A 15,435-nucleotide genomic window follows, 5' to 3' on the forward strand; every position below is an offset into this window, starting at 1 on the left:
AGATAGGCACACATCCAGTCAGTATATAATGCAACTTCTTTTGTGGAAGCAAGTATGCCAATGTTTATTACTGATTTTCAAAGGTAAGCTTAGAGTAGTGCTGATGACAGAAGACTTGCTTCCCATCTAATCAAAACACGAAACATTGCAGAATACACTGGACTTGAGTAGGAACTGCTCCAGTGAGATACTAGTTCAACAAAATCCTTGTCTACTGAAGCCAGCACAAGTTTACACATCAGAGGAACTAAAATTTCATTCTAATAGTATTTTCATCATCATGTTAAATACAAATTAGTTTCCAAGTACACATCCACAGTACTTATTAAAAAAAAAAAAAAAAAAAAAAAAAAAAAAAAAAAATCTAGCTGAGCTATAGGAAAATGCAAGGGAATCATATGAACCAATCCTGAAACAACTCCTCAGGCAACGTCCTTGAAACTAACCGAGCTTTCTTTTAGGGGTGTACATGTGCACTCCCACACACAATGATAGAACAGTTGAGATACAACTGTCCTCTCTACTGCTTGCATATTTTAATAACTTTTATTAGCTAATAAAAAAAAAAAACACACACAAAACAAAAGCCCCAAAACAAACAACCCTGCAGCCCCAAATTGGTTTTCCCAATCTGCTCATATTTCATCTTTCATTAATTTGGAATCTTTATCCATGTAATGACACTGCTTGTACAAGTAACGTTTTTGAACTAACACAGTAGTTGAAGCTGGAAATTTTAAAATGTTAACATTTTTTCATTCTTCCTACTTTAGGGCTCAGTTTCCAAATTTTGACCATTATGCCTGAAAATTTTACTACAGTTGTCTATCTGAAATAATTTCTCCTTTAAATTTAAGGCAAAATAGTGCAGCCATCTCTAAAAAGAACATTATCAGAAAAAAGTTTCTTCTGCTGTGATGCAGATCTTGTAACATCATTCAAAAGAGATATTCTAGACTATTTTAGCCTCCAGAGTTTGGGAGAAAGCTTGACATTTGGCAGTGGGGTTACTCTATCAAGAATGTAAATCTTTTGCTATCCATTAAAATTCACTACAAACTGGCCAGAAAATAGAAAGTAATGAAAGCTGGGAGTGCAAGGAAGTGCGTTGCATAAGCGCAAAAAACATGACAATTAGAGGTTAGCAGCAACTTATCTTGAAGGTTCCCACTCACTGGGCACATTATAGAGAAGTATTTACCCATATRCCCTCAACACAAGAAAAAGAAAGCAGGAAGCTATTTCCACTGCAATACAGAGGAAAGATGAGGGGATGCCAGAGGATGTTCTGTAATCTCTAATGCTGTGAATAACTATGTAATCTAACCACAGGTAGAACCTGTTATATTGTTTTTTCCATGCATCTTACATAAATTTTATTAACAAGTTACCTTTTCTTTTTTTTTCCACTTGAAGTAATGCTGATTACGTCTCAAATATTATGCCACCTAGGGCTTCAAATATTCACTCTCAAATATCCTGCTTTCCAAAACTATTATTTTTTGACTGAGATGCAAGATAAATTTGGTAGTGTAGGATAGATCACATAGGAAGTACAGATAAAGACTACAGTGATAACATATGGAAGTCATTAATTTCTTCTCATTTTAAAAATTGTTGATTTTAGAGTCCAAAATTTTTAAAGCAATCACTTTACATATGCCAATAATTTAACAACTTCCTTTTAATACTATAAGATGTATTAAATCYAAACACAAAAGAATACAGACATTGCTTTAATTTTCCCTGTATTATACTGAAATCAATGGAATGCGAGAATTTATGTGAACAGTATTAACAGAAATATCAAAGTAATTTTAGGGAAGAGAACCTACAACAAATAAAATTAAGTAGACTAAACTCTGACCACCACAGTGGCACAGTAGCATGTAGTGCTTGGTTGACCAGCAATACTGGAGCCAACATAGTGATTTCCATTTATCAAACAGCTAGTTTGTTTTTAAAGCAGCATAGCAAAACAAATCAAACAGGAAGTATCTGTTCCCGTAAGTAATTCAGAAAGCCTGGCTTTCAGAGAAATGATTCAACACAAGAAGCTAGCCTTTTTGGTGGTTATTTAATCATAACAGTGGAAAAGAAGCTTAAAGATACAGTATAGTTCTTCAGTATACACAGTATCTGAATATACTCACCCGCCCTCGTTCAGTGAGAGTTGTTAACATAATGATCAGCGATAGCTTGTGATCCCAGACTACCTGCCAGAAATGCGCACATGTGTGTGGAAGAGGTCCTTGAGTAGCAATGTATCTGTTCATAACACCAACAGTGGGAATTTCCATCTGTAAAGAGAAGAGCAAAGTGCTATGCAAAGTTTGCTCTCACTAACGAAGTGCTATTATTTATTCAGCATTTCTTTCATACATAGGAAGCTGAGAAAATATTAAGCAAGCAAGCTGAGTAATAAGATTATCAGGTCATAATTTGATAATCCCTGAAAAATTATTAATTTAAAACATCAAAAAGTGTAAGMTGCAACTTTGTACTTGTGCACGTCTTTTTTTACTTTACAGTTCCGTAAAAAAGTAGTATTTCCAGCTCAAGTGGAAATCATCTTTAAAATAACAAACACAGTACAAAAACTTTAAGATTTCCCAGAAAAAGGATATCTATTTAATTGCAAAGATAATGATTCAAGTCCAATGTTAGGCTACTGATATCACGTAGAGGACAAAAATCTTTTTCCAGTTTCCCCAATTTAGCCTTTCCAGTTGAAAATAAACCAAAAAAAACCCCACATCTCTTTTGAATACTACTGCCAACAGCTGGGTATCCTGTAACCTGCACATCTTTGCTCGGTTGTAATTCTAGTTGTATCTGGATGTGGCATCAATTACTGCTTTTGTTCCCTTAAAAACAAGCAGCTTGTATTTGAATTGAAATAATTTGAATTGATTTGCATTGAAATGAAGTGTCCCTCTAGCATGAAGAAAGTCAGGTATTGATATATGGAAGGTGGCAGTGATGACTCCACTGAAATGATCCACCTCCCACACTGTACCACTTAGCTTAGTACAGTCCAGTTCACACTTGTCCATCCCATGTTGGCATTTCCCTCTTTGTTTTAAGGCTAAGTGTGCTTGATGTTTATTCCTTTTACATGTACATTATATATTAAATGCAGAAACATGCAATTCATTTCTAAAAAAGCCCTCCTACATTGCACTGACCCAAGATATTTATCTAAAAAAAAACAAAAAAAAAAAAACAAAAAAACCCACTTCATTACCACATTAAATTACAGAAACAGATGACAATGACTGTTAGCATGGTGACTTCACGCTATTCAGATTTCTTGCTTTGGTACTTTGGTCAAGAGACTCCCTCTATCTGATCTTATTCTAGAAACTCCCAATTTAGCATTTAATTTTACAGTGAAGTATCTACAAAGCTAGCCTAAGCACTCCTTAAGAGAACAAGAAGGTACATAGGAAGAAATATTATAGATACTACAATTCCTCATCTTGAGCTAGGAAAGGTTGATTAACAGCGACTTGAAAATCTTAAACTGAAAAGCAATCTAAATTCTTTAATATTTAAATAAGGAATAGCTGCAAAGCATAGCAAAGGTACACTAGCAGTTGCGTATTACCTGGTACTAGACATAGTAAGTTAATAACTCATTCTATGGTTTAGGTGTGTAACATACGAACCTGATGCACAAACATATATTCATCTCCCTATTCCCTCTCTTCTTCCCTGCCTTGCAGCCTACACATGATTATGGCAATCTGATTCTCTGGTTTCTCATCTGAACCCATCATAGCATGGCTTGTAAACCGTAAGTGATTCTAGAGGGAAAGGCTTCATTTTGAATTATATGAGAAAAATCTAAGCATTTGCAAAATAAAGAGAAAAACATTCTACAGAAGGAGCTATTGATCTGAATTTGATCAAAATGAYAATTTCATCTGCATTTAGGAAAAGACTGGTCCTAAATATTCAAAACCAACAAGCAAATTTGAAGACATTTTAAATATAAAATAAAAGACTATGGGAAAAAATACACATCAAAAAACGTATCTAGAATGAGAACCACTCAAAGCTGAAGTATTTTTATTCTACAAGGCTGTGCTTCAACATGAAAACTTTCAGTAACTAAGAAAAAGATACAAAAGAGATTTAACCACTTCATGAAATGAATTCATGATTACTGGCTACCACAAGGAAAAACTGAAAGTAATCTTCCTTAACAATAACATAAAGATTTAAGCTTAGTTTTAAAAGCGTTTTTCAGTGTTTTCATTTTCTCAGGTTGGAATGTTACCCATTTTCTCAGGTCTGCATAAGCAGATAAATATTAAATTCCACCAAATTATGTGATGCAGTATATGAAAATATAAACAATTTTTATTGGTTAAAGACCCTGTGCATATCCTAATGGATTTCAGGTGCTTTAATCTGCTGTCTGTCAGGATGGATGACTTATTTCATGTGAAGGACATGATCTTTTACACTGCTTATGAATCTCCCAAAAAATCAAGAGCAAGTCCCTTATCTCTTAAAAAGGCCAAGTTTAATCTGCTATTGTAATATAGAAATTATGCATATGGAGGTCTCTGACTTACATTCACATAATTTGCATTAATGTAATCTTCATCTCCCTGCAATATTATCCTTGTGGCATCATCTGCACACAAAAAACAAAGACAGAATCAAATTAATAGCTGAGGTGCATGCTTTATTATGCCTTTAAGTCATACACAGGTATTGCACACACATACGAACAGCAGAGTACACAGCAAAATAGATCACCTTTTATAAAATGAACAGTTATATAACCCTTCTACGTAATGGAATCTTTAATCAGAAAGTTCAAAAGTTCAGTATAACAGTTCTATAAACTATCATTTATAGGCCAAAACAAAAAAGGCAGTGTTTATTTAATACTTACAAGGTAGAACATCTTTGTATCGATTTTTGTCCATATTCTGAGGTACCTTTGCACATGTAACAGTCAACCCTGGCTTTTTTCTATACAGTTGCTGTAATATAGAATGAAAAAAGGTTAAAAAAAAAAGGAATATAGTTATGCTATACAAAAGTGAAACAGATTCACATGAAGACAGAAAAAAATTGTAAATTATTTTCTTTAATCATTTCCCTCTGCAAATTTAACCAGAGAATTCTTTCATTTTAAACATGAAAAGAATTTCTATTATTGCTAGCTAGACCATCATCATCATCTCTAAATGAATTTTGTTGGGGGAGGGAGGAAGGCAAGGAAACTTGTGAGTTATTGCTATAAAGCAACTGTTTCCCTCCAAGCCTTACTTTTTATTACAACACATACCATAAAATTATGGGCGAGAAGGGAAACTGAGAATTGAAGTGGAAGAAGCAAGCAACAAAAGACACGAAAAGGGAAAAAAAAAAAAGTAACACAGTAATGTTTCAGAGAGGCAATAGTAACAAAAAAAATTCAAATAAACTTTGACKCTCTGGACTAAAACCATCACACTCAACTTTGCAAGTATTTCAAAAAAACAAAGCTTCAATAAATCGTAGTCTCTTAGTAGATAACTGTCTTCCTTTTGGGGCAAACTCGACCTTACCAACTTTATCTGGAGTAAATGTGGACATGAAAGTGTATAACCAAAAATAAGTTCTAATGGCTAAATGCACGAAGAGCATTGTATAAGACAACAGAAGGTACTGGAAAAAAATTAAAGAAATGCAATGATATAATAGATTTTTTTTTTACTGTATTACATTGAGATGGAAGGCACTTACAATTCTATTATTAACTAGGTCATGCCAGAGTTAATTACTTCACTGAACACTTAAAAGAATTTATTATATCTTTTAAAGAGTTTATTACATCCTACAGTGCAGTGAGGATTTAGAACATGGTTCCACACCCAAAATAGAGCAAAAACAACAAAAGGTTAAAAAATATATTCTATTTAGGTTAAGGGAGAAAGAATGACACACAAGAAGGTTATTCCATTTTTCCACTGTAAGGTTTATAGAACCCTAACACTCAGCATCACAGCTCACTACACATTTTTCAGCCTGAACAGCATAAACAAGGGAAGAAGTCATCTGGGGAAGACCTTAATTTTGTTAACCAAACACCACCTAGCAGTTAGATCTCAAATTTAAACTCACAGAACCAAGTTGAGATTTCTAGGTTTTGTGGAAGAAATGAAAGAACAATTTAATATTAAGATCACAATGCTGGGCTTTCATTATTGTTGTGTGGTTAAAATTAATTTGCCATAGACTTCTTAAATTCTGCTTGGATGGAAATAAAACAGAGGAGGAAGATATTCTGGAAAAACTTGATATGAAGTACACTGCCTAATTAGTTATTATTTTACTAATATAAATGGAGAGTTTGGGAGTTACCAACAGTGATGAGGCTATACTCAATGCTCTCTGCTACTGAGGAACACTAAAATACCAATTAATGCAAAGAAAGAAGGCCACTAAGCTGTCACTTAATTTATCCGATGTATCCATCAAAATATGAATTTTAAAATGAGTTAGCAGCTAAGATACTAAAAAAAGGCTAAGCCTTATTCCTAAGGTTAAATTTATTAGTGATTTTGTAAACAACTCCTCATCCCAAAACTGACAGTAAAGATGTTTATATAGGGTTTTTACATTAAGTGATATTACAGTTTCAAAAGGGTTAGAGAATTACTATAGATTAATCCAGTAATAACAATTGAATTCATCTATAATAGTAACCACATAGAAGATTTCCTTAAAAAGTTCCCAGAATTTAGAGAAGTATTACTTCATATTTTTGGAAGTTACTGTTTCAGTAGTTAAAATATTGTTATCACAGATTGCAAACACTATGGTTTTTGGAAAGCTGATATGAACCATGAAGTTCAAAAGTTCAAAATGCTTAAAAAAAAAAAAAAAAAAAAAAAAAAAAAAAAAAAAAAAAAAAAAAAAAAAAAAGAATCTTAACTCTCAGAAGTCTTCTTGGAATCAGAACAAATGTCATAAAATAAGTGATTATACAATAAATCAAACATTCTTCAGCCACTGCCTTTAAATCTTATGGTATTTTTAACAAAAGAAAAATATCAAAACTGAAAAAAATGCATTGCTTTCCTACAAGTTTTCAGGTTCAGGAAAAGATTACTCCATATCTTATGATACAGTGCTAATAAGCTCTAACAGAATCACAGAATGATTGAGGTTGGAAGGGACCTCTGGAGATCATCTAGTCCAACCCCGCTGCTCAAGCAGGGTCACCTAGAGCATGTTGCACAGGCACATGTCGCATCCAGGCCAGGTCTGAGTATCTCCAGAGAAGGAGACTCTGCAACCTCTCTGGGCAACCTGGTCCAGTGCTCTGTCATTCTCACAGGAAAGAAATTCTTCTTTATATTCAGGCAGTGTTCAGTTTTTCCTGTGTTTCAGTTTGTGCCTGTTGCCTCTTGTCCTGTTGTTTGGCACCACTGAAGAGTCTGGCCCCATCCTCTTGACACCCTCCTTTGCACTCTTTCCTCATAGGGCAGGTGCTCCAGCCCTTTGATCATCCTCGTAGCTCTATACTGGACTCTCTCCAGTAGCTCCAGGWCTCTCTTGTACTGGGCAGCCCAGAACTGGACACAGCACTCCAAGTGAGGCCTCCCCAGGGCTGAGTAGAGGGGCAGGATCACCTCCCTCCACCTCCTGGCAACACTCTTCCTAAGGCACTCCAGCAGACCACTGGCCTTCCTGGCCACAAGGGCACATTGCTGGCTCATGGTCAACTTCTTGTCCATCAGGATTCCCACACCCTGCAGAGCAGCTTTCCAGCAGGTCAGCCCCTAGCTTGTACTGGGGCATAGGATTACTTYTCCCTAGGTGCAGGGCTCTGCACTTGCCCTTGTTGAACCTCATGAGGTTCCTCTCCAGCCAGTCCAGGTCTCTCTGAATGGCAGCACAGCCCTCAGGTGTGTCAGCCACTCCTCCCAGCTTGGTATCATCAGCAAACTTGCTGAGGAGGCACTCTGTCCCCTCATCCAGGTCATTGGTGAAGTTGAACAGGATGGGACCCAGTACTGACACCCCTGGGGAACTCCACTAGATACAGACTGATCACAACCTTCTGATTTCTGCCTTTCAGAGAGTTCTTAGTCCACTGTCCACTCATCTAACCTGTACTTCCTGAGCTTGCCTAAGAAGATGTTACGGGAGACAAYGTCAAAAGCTTGCTGAAGTCAAGGTAGACAATATGCACTGTTCCCCCTCATCTACCCAGCCAGTCATTCCATCAGAGAAGGATATCAGATTGGTTAAGTGTGTTTCCCCTKGGTGAATCCAGGCTGACTACTCCTGATCATATTCTTTTCCTCCACATGCTTAGAGATGATGTCCAGAACAAGCTGTTCCATCACCTTTCCAGGGATGGAGGTGAGGCTGACTGGCCTGTAGTTGCCTGGATCCTCCTTCTTGCTCTTTTTGARGACTGGAGTGACATTGGCTTTCTTCTAGTCCTACAATTGGGGTCTCTAAAGTTACTATAAACATTTGAACTCTCAACAGCAAAAGGAACACAAACACACTTACATTGTACTACCTCTCCACTAGACAGGCAATCCAAAATTATCTTTTCCAATTTCTTATGCTAACAGTGAAACTAGTTAATAAACTAAGTAAACATTTTATTAGTCAGTTCTATGGCACTCCTGGGTACTTTGGGTACTTGAGCTAGAAATCTGTAAATTAAAACAAATTCTTCTAAATAGATTAAGTTTTATGCAAGACCGGAAACTTACTCTCCCCTACCTAAAGGGCACCTACTTGATGGACAAGTCATACATTTGCTTTTCTGAGATAAGACTCAATACAACCAATAAAAATTCCAACATATTTAAGTCCTTACGTTACTTGTTGGTTACAGCTATTGGTCTGTATTAATGGCATTTGAGAATTGAATGTTACCTACCTACCTCAAACTGAATAAGGACTGTCCCACTTTCCAGCCCTTTCTTTAGCTGTTCCATAGACTCCTCCAGCGTATCACCATATTCGGAACAGTTAGGAAGAAGAGATTCTGGAAGATTCTGGGAATCAGCTTCATCTTCTGATCTGGGCTCCACAAACTGTTTCACTACTGGAACACATATAGAAAATTAAGATTCTCTACATACAGCATTAGTGTGCTTGCAACACATTTTCACTAAAATTTACCAGATTGTAAGGACAAAGTTTACAAAGAGGAGGCCTGGAGTAGACTACAAAAAGCAAGTATCAGCAAGGGATTCAACAGCATTTTTGTATGGACTAAGCTACTGTAGAAGGCCCTTGCAGCCTTTACAAAAAAAGGAGCTCCAAGGAATCTATGAAGGCAAAAGCTGACATCCAAGCATGAGGAGTTTCTTGCTGCAGTCTTACTGAACAAACTGCCCAACAGGCTAATGGCTCGCAATGTCCACCCACAGTGAAAAACAAATAATTTTTGCCTGAGAAGTTTTAGAACATAATGTTCTGAACTTACAAACTGAGTGGAACCACTGGCTCTCTGTGAAAGCCATCATATCACAGAAGATGTCCATCTACAGATGTTCTCTGCAGCAATCAAAATAGCTTACACCTGCCAGACTACAAAAAAYAGGGAGCTATTCACACTCATGCTTACTCAAGTGACTGACATGGGACCATAGGTTGCTTTTAGTAAAGAGCAGACACTTCTGTCTGCAAGTAGGCACAGGAATAGTAAAGTTAATGAAAAACCAAATACTGCAAAGTGCCAGTAAAGAGGCCTGGCATCTTGGAGCAGGACTGTGTTTGGAGAAAACAAGATCGAGAGCCCATATGTCTTCCTAGAAGCCTAAAAAATCTAAAATAAAGTAAATCTTGCAGAGGACCGTAACATTTGGATCATTTTCTTTCCTCCTGATCTCTAGTGATGCATAATCACTGCAGATTTCTAACTCAGTATAATCAGAAAATCCATGTAAAACCCTTCCGTAAGCACGTGTGTCAGTTAAGGTCTATTACAGCTCTTAGAAAGAAAATTATAAACCAGAAGTTTCACAGCTTCCAAAAGCTCCTGAGAACCTGCTTACATTTAAGTACAGAGCAAGCATGAGAGAGCAGGATGGGTCCCTGAAGACAGGCTGTTGGGCTGTGAGTTCCAGCTCCCTTAAGGCATCCATAGCCAGTATATCAGTAACTCAGAAGTTAAAATGATGTCCTCTGAATGATATGTGAGGCCTGAACAAAACTCCATTTAAACTACAAAGCCTGAAGATCCTACATACATCAAAGACTGTTTCTTGTTTGCTGACAGCAGCTTGGTGAATAGCTAGCACAGGTCATCAAGCTCATAAGATCTAATGAAATGAAAGAATGAAAAAAAAAATAATTTGATCCATTTGATCTATTTCACCTTTTACTGTGCTGTGGAATAAACCATTGGTATTTACAAACATACAACTAAGGATTAATTAAATCTTCCTTCATAAGTGTAAATAAAGTTTAAACTAAGGAGAAATTCTAACTTGATAAATTCTTTGTTGTAATAGTAAGAGGCTACTGTTAAAACAATTTATGTTAGGAATTCAAATGCAAGGATCTACTTTTTAGCACAGACCAAGTCCCAGTGCACTGAGAATACATTCATATAAAACAGAAGAGGGAATAAAACGAAGCATGAGTGTAACATTCTCAAATACATTAAAAGTAAATAAAATTAATCCAGTTACCTTTCCGCCTGACTAAAAGTGCAAGCTCTCTTGTGTGAGATTCTCTGCTGGCTTTTATAAACATTACCACCTGGTCATGTGTGTGCTCTGAGATATCTCTGCCGTTAATTAACACTATCTGATCACCTTCATTCAGTTTTGGAATGCAGTTATCAGCCTGTTTGAAGACCAAAGAAACATTAATGTCATTCTATCCAGTCATGTAAGGAGGAACAAATTATACTATTAAACACATCATGTAAGCAAAGTCTTCAGAGTTAGCCTGACAGTTTCATCCTCTATATCACAAGTTTTATCAAAGAATTCAGATCTAAAGCTGTCTTAATGGTTTCAAAGCATCCAAATGAAGATGAGAAAATTCAGACAGCATCTTGATAGCTATAAAAAGATTTGTTTGTAATCAACTAGTCATCATCAGATTGCTTTTAAAGACTTACATTTCAGACTGAGTATGAAAAGCCAATAGTTAAACCTATTTGCAAATGAACTTCTTGAGAAAGGACTATGGGTACATAAAATAATACAAATTTATTTAGAAAACAAGCTTCAATTTTTATGAAGTATTGAAAAGTAACAGAAAAGTTACAAAATCATATTTGGAAATTGAATATAATCTTCATAACATGACATTCTCCAAACTCACTTTGAGGAGTTGCCCTCATTTCAAATTGAAATACATATTGCTGGTATCTTCTTGTGCTGGGTTAGATGAGCTGCTAACCTCAAGGATATGCTTGGCTTTTTTTTCTTCTGTCATGCTTTTTAGTATACTTTGCTCAAGACCAATGCAAAGTAATTCAAGTCATTGATTGTCAGACTATCAGCAAGCAAGATTCTACAACCTTTGAAGAGTGCCACATAGCATGATGATTTTATTTTCACTGCTATTCTGATTTTTATTTTGTCTAGGAAACACTCAGCTATGCAGGAGTGATATACTTAGACAAACACTCCATTTTACTTGCTTTATATGAATAAGATATGATGCATTACAGCCTACTATACTAAATTCACAATTGCTTCCCAACTTTAACAGTAGCACAGGTTTTCTGAACTTTATTTATCCAATGTGGTCTATCAAAAAACAAAATGTGAACAAGGAGTTATTGATTAACCCTCTCCTCCTGATCCTAGTTATGCCTTACTGAAAGCATGGATACCTTCTGAGGTAAGTTTATCAGTGAGGTGCTATATCACCAAGTAACAAAAGGGAGATGACAGAAAGGAGAGGTGATGACAGAACCAACAGGAGAAAAAATACAGAAAAAAAAATTAGAAGAGAAGGTATGAAGAGGAAGAAAAGTCAGGAACTATTGTGTTTGGCATAAAAGTGGAAAGAAAATATGTAATGTGCATGAGTCAAAAAAAGAAAAGAAAAAAAAGGAAAAAAGCAAAAAGGACATACGCAAGAAGAAAAAATCCAAACAGAAAAGCTGCTTAAAAAGCACAAGAAACAGTTTCCCCCACCTTATTCTAAAGACAGACAAAAAGAAAATAATGAAAAATAGGGAAGATAAAAGCGATGAACAAAAACAAAGAAATACAAATAGAGGAAGAAAGGAATTTAAAATARCCATGACATTCATGAACATAGATTTAGCTGAGTATTCACAGCTCCTCAGAAGAGGACATACCATAGTTGGTATTTTTTCTGAAGGTAACATTGAAGAATGCAACTGTGAACAGCTGATTTATTACTCTGACCTGTTATTGTTAGTCATATTTTAAAATATAAATATAGACTATAGAAAAGATAGACCACATCAGTCATACAGATCTTATCAGACCAGTCTGAGAGCATTAAGAAATCAACAAGAATACAGAAGGAAAGGTTTCAGGATCACCTATATTTGTGTTAAATTTAAATTTCTTGGCTGGTTGCTGGCTGTTATTCTTTATTAGAGGGAGAGATGAACATCTATGCTCAAAGAAGCTGTGTTAACGTGACATGTTAATGTCTTAAACATCTCTTGCTTGAATCATCCAACTGTATAAAATACATCTTGAAAGGGAATTAATTCCTTCCATTTAAGTATAATTTGTAGATTTTTCAGATATCAAGCTTTTCCATACAATTATGCCAAAGGCTTCCTATTCTACTGACACACCCTTATGTTTCATTTTATGCTAATCACTTCCTTCTTGGCTCCAAGAAGTATGCATACTATTTTTYGATCAGAAACTCTACTAATCACAGCCACGATGACTATTTTATCACCTTAGGATATTAATATTACTTGTGGGGGGAAAAATCAGTATTAGATTTCCATTAAAAAAATATAATGTATCCAATAAACGTTTTTGCTTCTTAGATTTACACATTCTCCCATCTGCTTTTCCTATTCTGTCCTCTCCCTAAATCTTTCCAGTATTCTAGAATGTTGCTGTTTTGGAAGGAGACTTTAAAAAGACATTATGACATGGAAAGGAAAATACAGCCTTATTTTCATGTATAGATTTGTTGTCCTCCTCTCACCCAAAGAGAGACATCTTTTTGAGAAAAGAAAAAATTACTTACAAACCTAAGAAGTAATATTAGCATATATTGAATAGTGTCCCTGATGGCAATTTGCAAGGTAATGAATAAACAGAGAGCAAGTTAAAATAAGAGCAAACAAAATGAAGGAATAGTAACACTGAGGTTCTGTGTAGCTAAAATACCTCAAACTGCATTCCACATTCCACTAAACTTGGACTTTCAAGTGTCAGCTACATTTCACTAAACAGTCAAGACCAGATGAATTTTAGTTTACAGAAAACAATATAACCAGTGTTGATACTGCTACACTCTAAAAATTAAAGTATTTATCTTTYTTCTCCTTGCTGCACCATGAAGTGATTTCTACAGCATTGCTGTTGAGTTAAATGTATTAGGTAACAATCCCCAACGTATTTTCTGACCTTTGGTAACTTGCTCGGTAGCTTAGCAGGCTAGAGAGCTGTTTGGTTACTGGGGTCTATGCCTATGCCTACTAACTGCAGATGCTTAAATGAGGTGTGTAAGTTAGAAATTTAGAAATTTAGCAACTCCCACTCCCTTTCCRACAAACACACACAGATCAATGCTTCTCAGAAGACAATATGAATCTGCCGCAAGGAAACTGTTGCTTCTGCAAGCCTTTCTTCAGCTGATTGTGGAATCAATCTGCTTCTTTTACATAATCTTCTTCTACATCATCTCAAATCACCTTTAAGAAATTAGCTAGGCTGAACTTGAGACATTTTAATTTTCACTTAGGGAATTTAAGTTATAATGATAATTTCCCATTACGCTTCCATCCAAATAAATATGTCAAGCCACAAATCATAAACGGGACAGAAAATTTCTCACGCACTATCTGTTTACTGCAATTCACATCATGACATTTAGGTATCATTCCTGTGACCATTTACCAAATGAGCACACCAGATTTTTAGAATTAAGTCAGGAATATTTCTATCAAGTTCACACTACGAGTATTTTATGAGAGTTGAGAAACATACTTTGAAAGAAGATGAGTAAAAAAAAATTCAGGTTAATGTTCCACCCAGCCCAGAAATCTATCTCCAGTGGTAGSCATAAGCAAAATGAGTACAGTGCAAACAGGACAGGAGAGTACTCCTGCAAGGAATACCTATAACTGATTTTAGATTCAAGGGCTTCCTTAACCTGCTGTGGTTTGCCTACTCAGTAACCTTCAACAGATTTTTCTCCCAAGTATTTGTCAAATCCTCTCCTGACCCCATGTAGAGCTTTCTTACCCACAGCATCCTTTCTAAGGAGTTTAACAGGTCTATTTGATGCATGAAGCACTACTACTTTTTATTTATTTGCAATCTCATTTTCACTGACTTAATCTGATAGCCCCTTGTTCTTGTACTGAAACCCCCCCCCACCTTTTTCACAATAGTCCTAATCAGGCAGATCTCTACTACTTCTCCCTTAAACAGTTTCTTTTTTCTAGGCTGCAGATGCCCAGACTACTCATTTATGTTATGAACACTGTTCTAAACCTTCAGTTGTGCCTGCTCCCCTTCTTCAAATGTTTTCCAATTCGTGATGTGTTTTTTGGGAGGACAAAGGGAAGCTTAACTAGACCATACTTTCTACTGGTATCTTGCTTGGCTAACAATGCTTGATATTTTCCTTTGTGATTTAAGAAASCAATGACGAAATTGATTTCTGAAGAGAACAGCTCAGCTGCTATCTTGCACTGGTTGAGGGTTACTAAGTTCCTATCTATAAAGGCTAACAGAGTAGAAGGAAGTAGCAAAGGAAGAGACAAAAATCATATGGATTTACTTACAGGTGATCCTGGAGTTATTCGTGAAACCACTAATGGCATTTTTTGATCTACACCACCCTAGAAGAATGTCAAGTAAATAATGACTGAAAATAYTGTAAGTGTAGACAGCATTTAAAAACAAAAATACATGATTGCTTGTATTACATGAGGCCCATGCTCTGTCATTACAGAAAGGGTCAGTAAGACTGAATTTTCATCAGTAAGTGTCAGGCTATTTCCTTTTGAATCTACCAATTATTGATTTCCAGTGAGAAAGTGAGAAAAGTGAGAGCCAGTGTGGATGCTCAATGTCTGCTTGTCCATACATTTTAACCAGCAGACAATAAACAAACGTAATGCAGCATTTATTACAACCCTACCCACCAAGCCTAATTAGGCATTTAACCTCACAAGGCAAATAACATTCTTAGATAGTGTGCTCAACCTGCAAGGAATCAGGTAGGATATACTGCCTTAATCCCTCTATCTATCAC

The 15,435-nt window shown here is 36.0% G+C and overlaps 1 protein-coding gene across 1 annotated transcript in view; it reads right to left on the minus strand.

Moving 5' to 3' along the window:
- PTPN3 (protein tyrosine phosphatase non-receptor type 3) overlaps positions 1-15,435 on the minus strand; it is a 164,246-nt gene that overhangs the window by 16,744 nt on the left and 132,067 nt on the right. The window contains exons 18-23 of the mRNA XM_085311899.1: positions 14,963-15,019; positions 10,677-10,833; positions 8,919-9,082; positions 4,913-5,003; positions 4,587-4,648; positions 2,154-2,300 (exon numbers count right to left, since the gene is read on the minus strand). Of these exons, the coding sequence (XP_085168025.1) occupies positions 2,154-2,300; positions 4,587-4,648; positions 4,913-5,003; positions 8,919-9,082; positions 10,677-10,833; positions 14,963-15,019 (678 nt within the window). The remainder of the gene's footprint in view (positions 1-2,153; positions 2,301-4,586; positions 4,649-4,912; positions 5,004-8,918; positions 9,083-10,676; positions 10,834-14,962; positions 15,020-15,435) is intronic.

Source organism: Rhea americana, unplaced genomic scaffold (genome assembly GCF_003343005.1).
Source record: "Rhea americana isolate MKP2758 unplaced genomic scaffold, rheAme1 scaffold_350, whole genome shotgun sequence".
NCBI lineage: Eukaryota > Metazoa > Chordata > Aves > Rheiformes > Rheidae > Rhea > Rhea americana.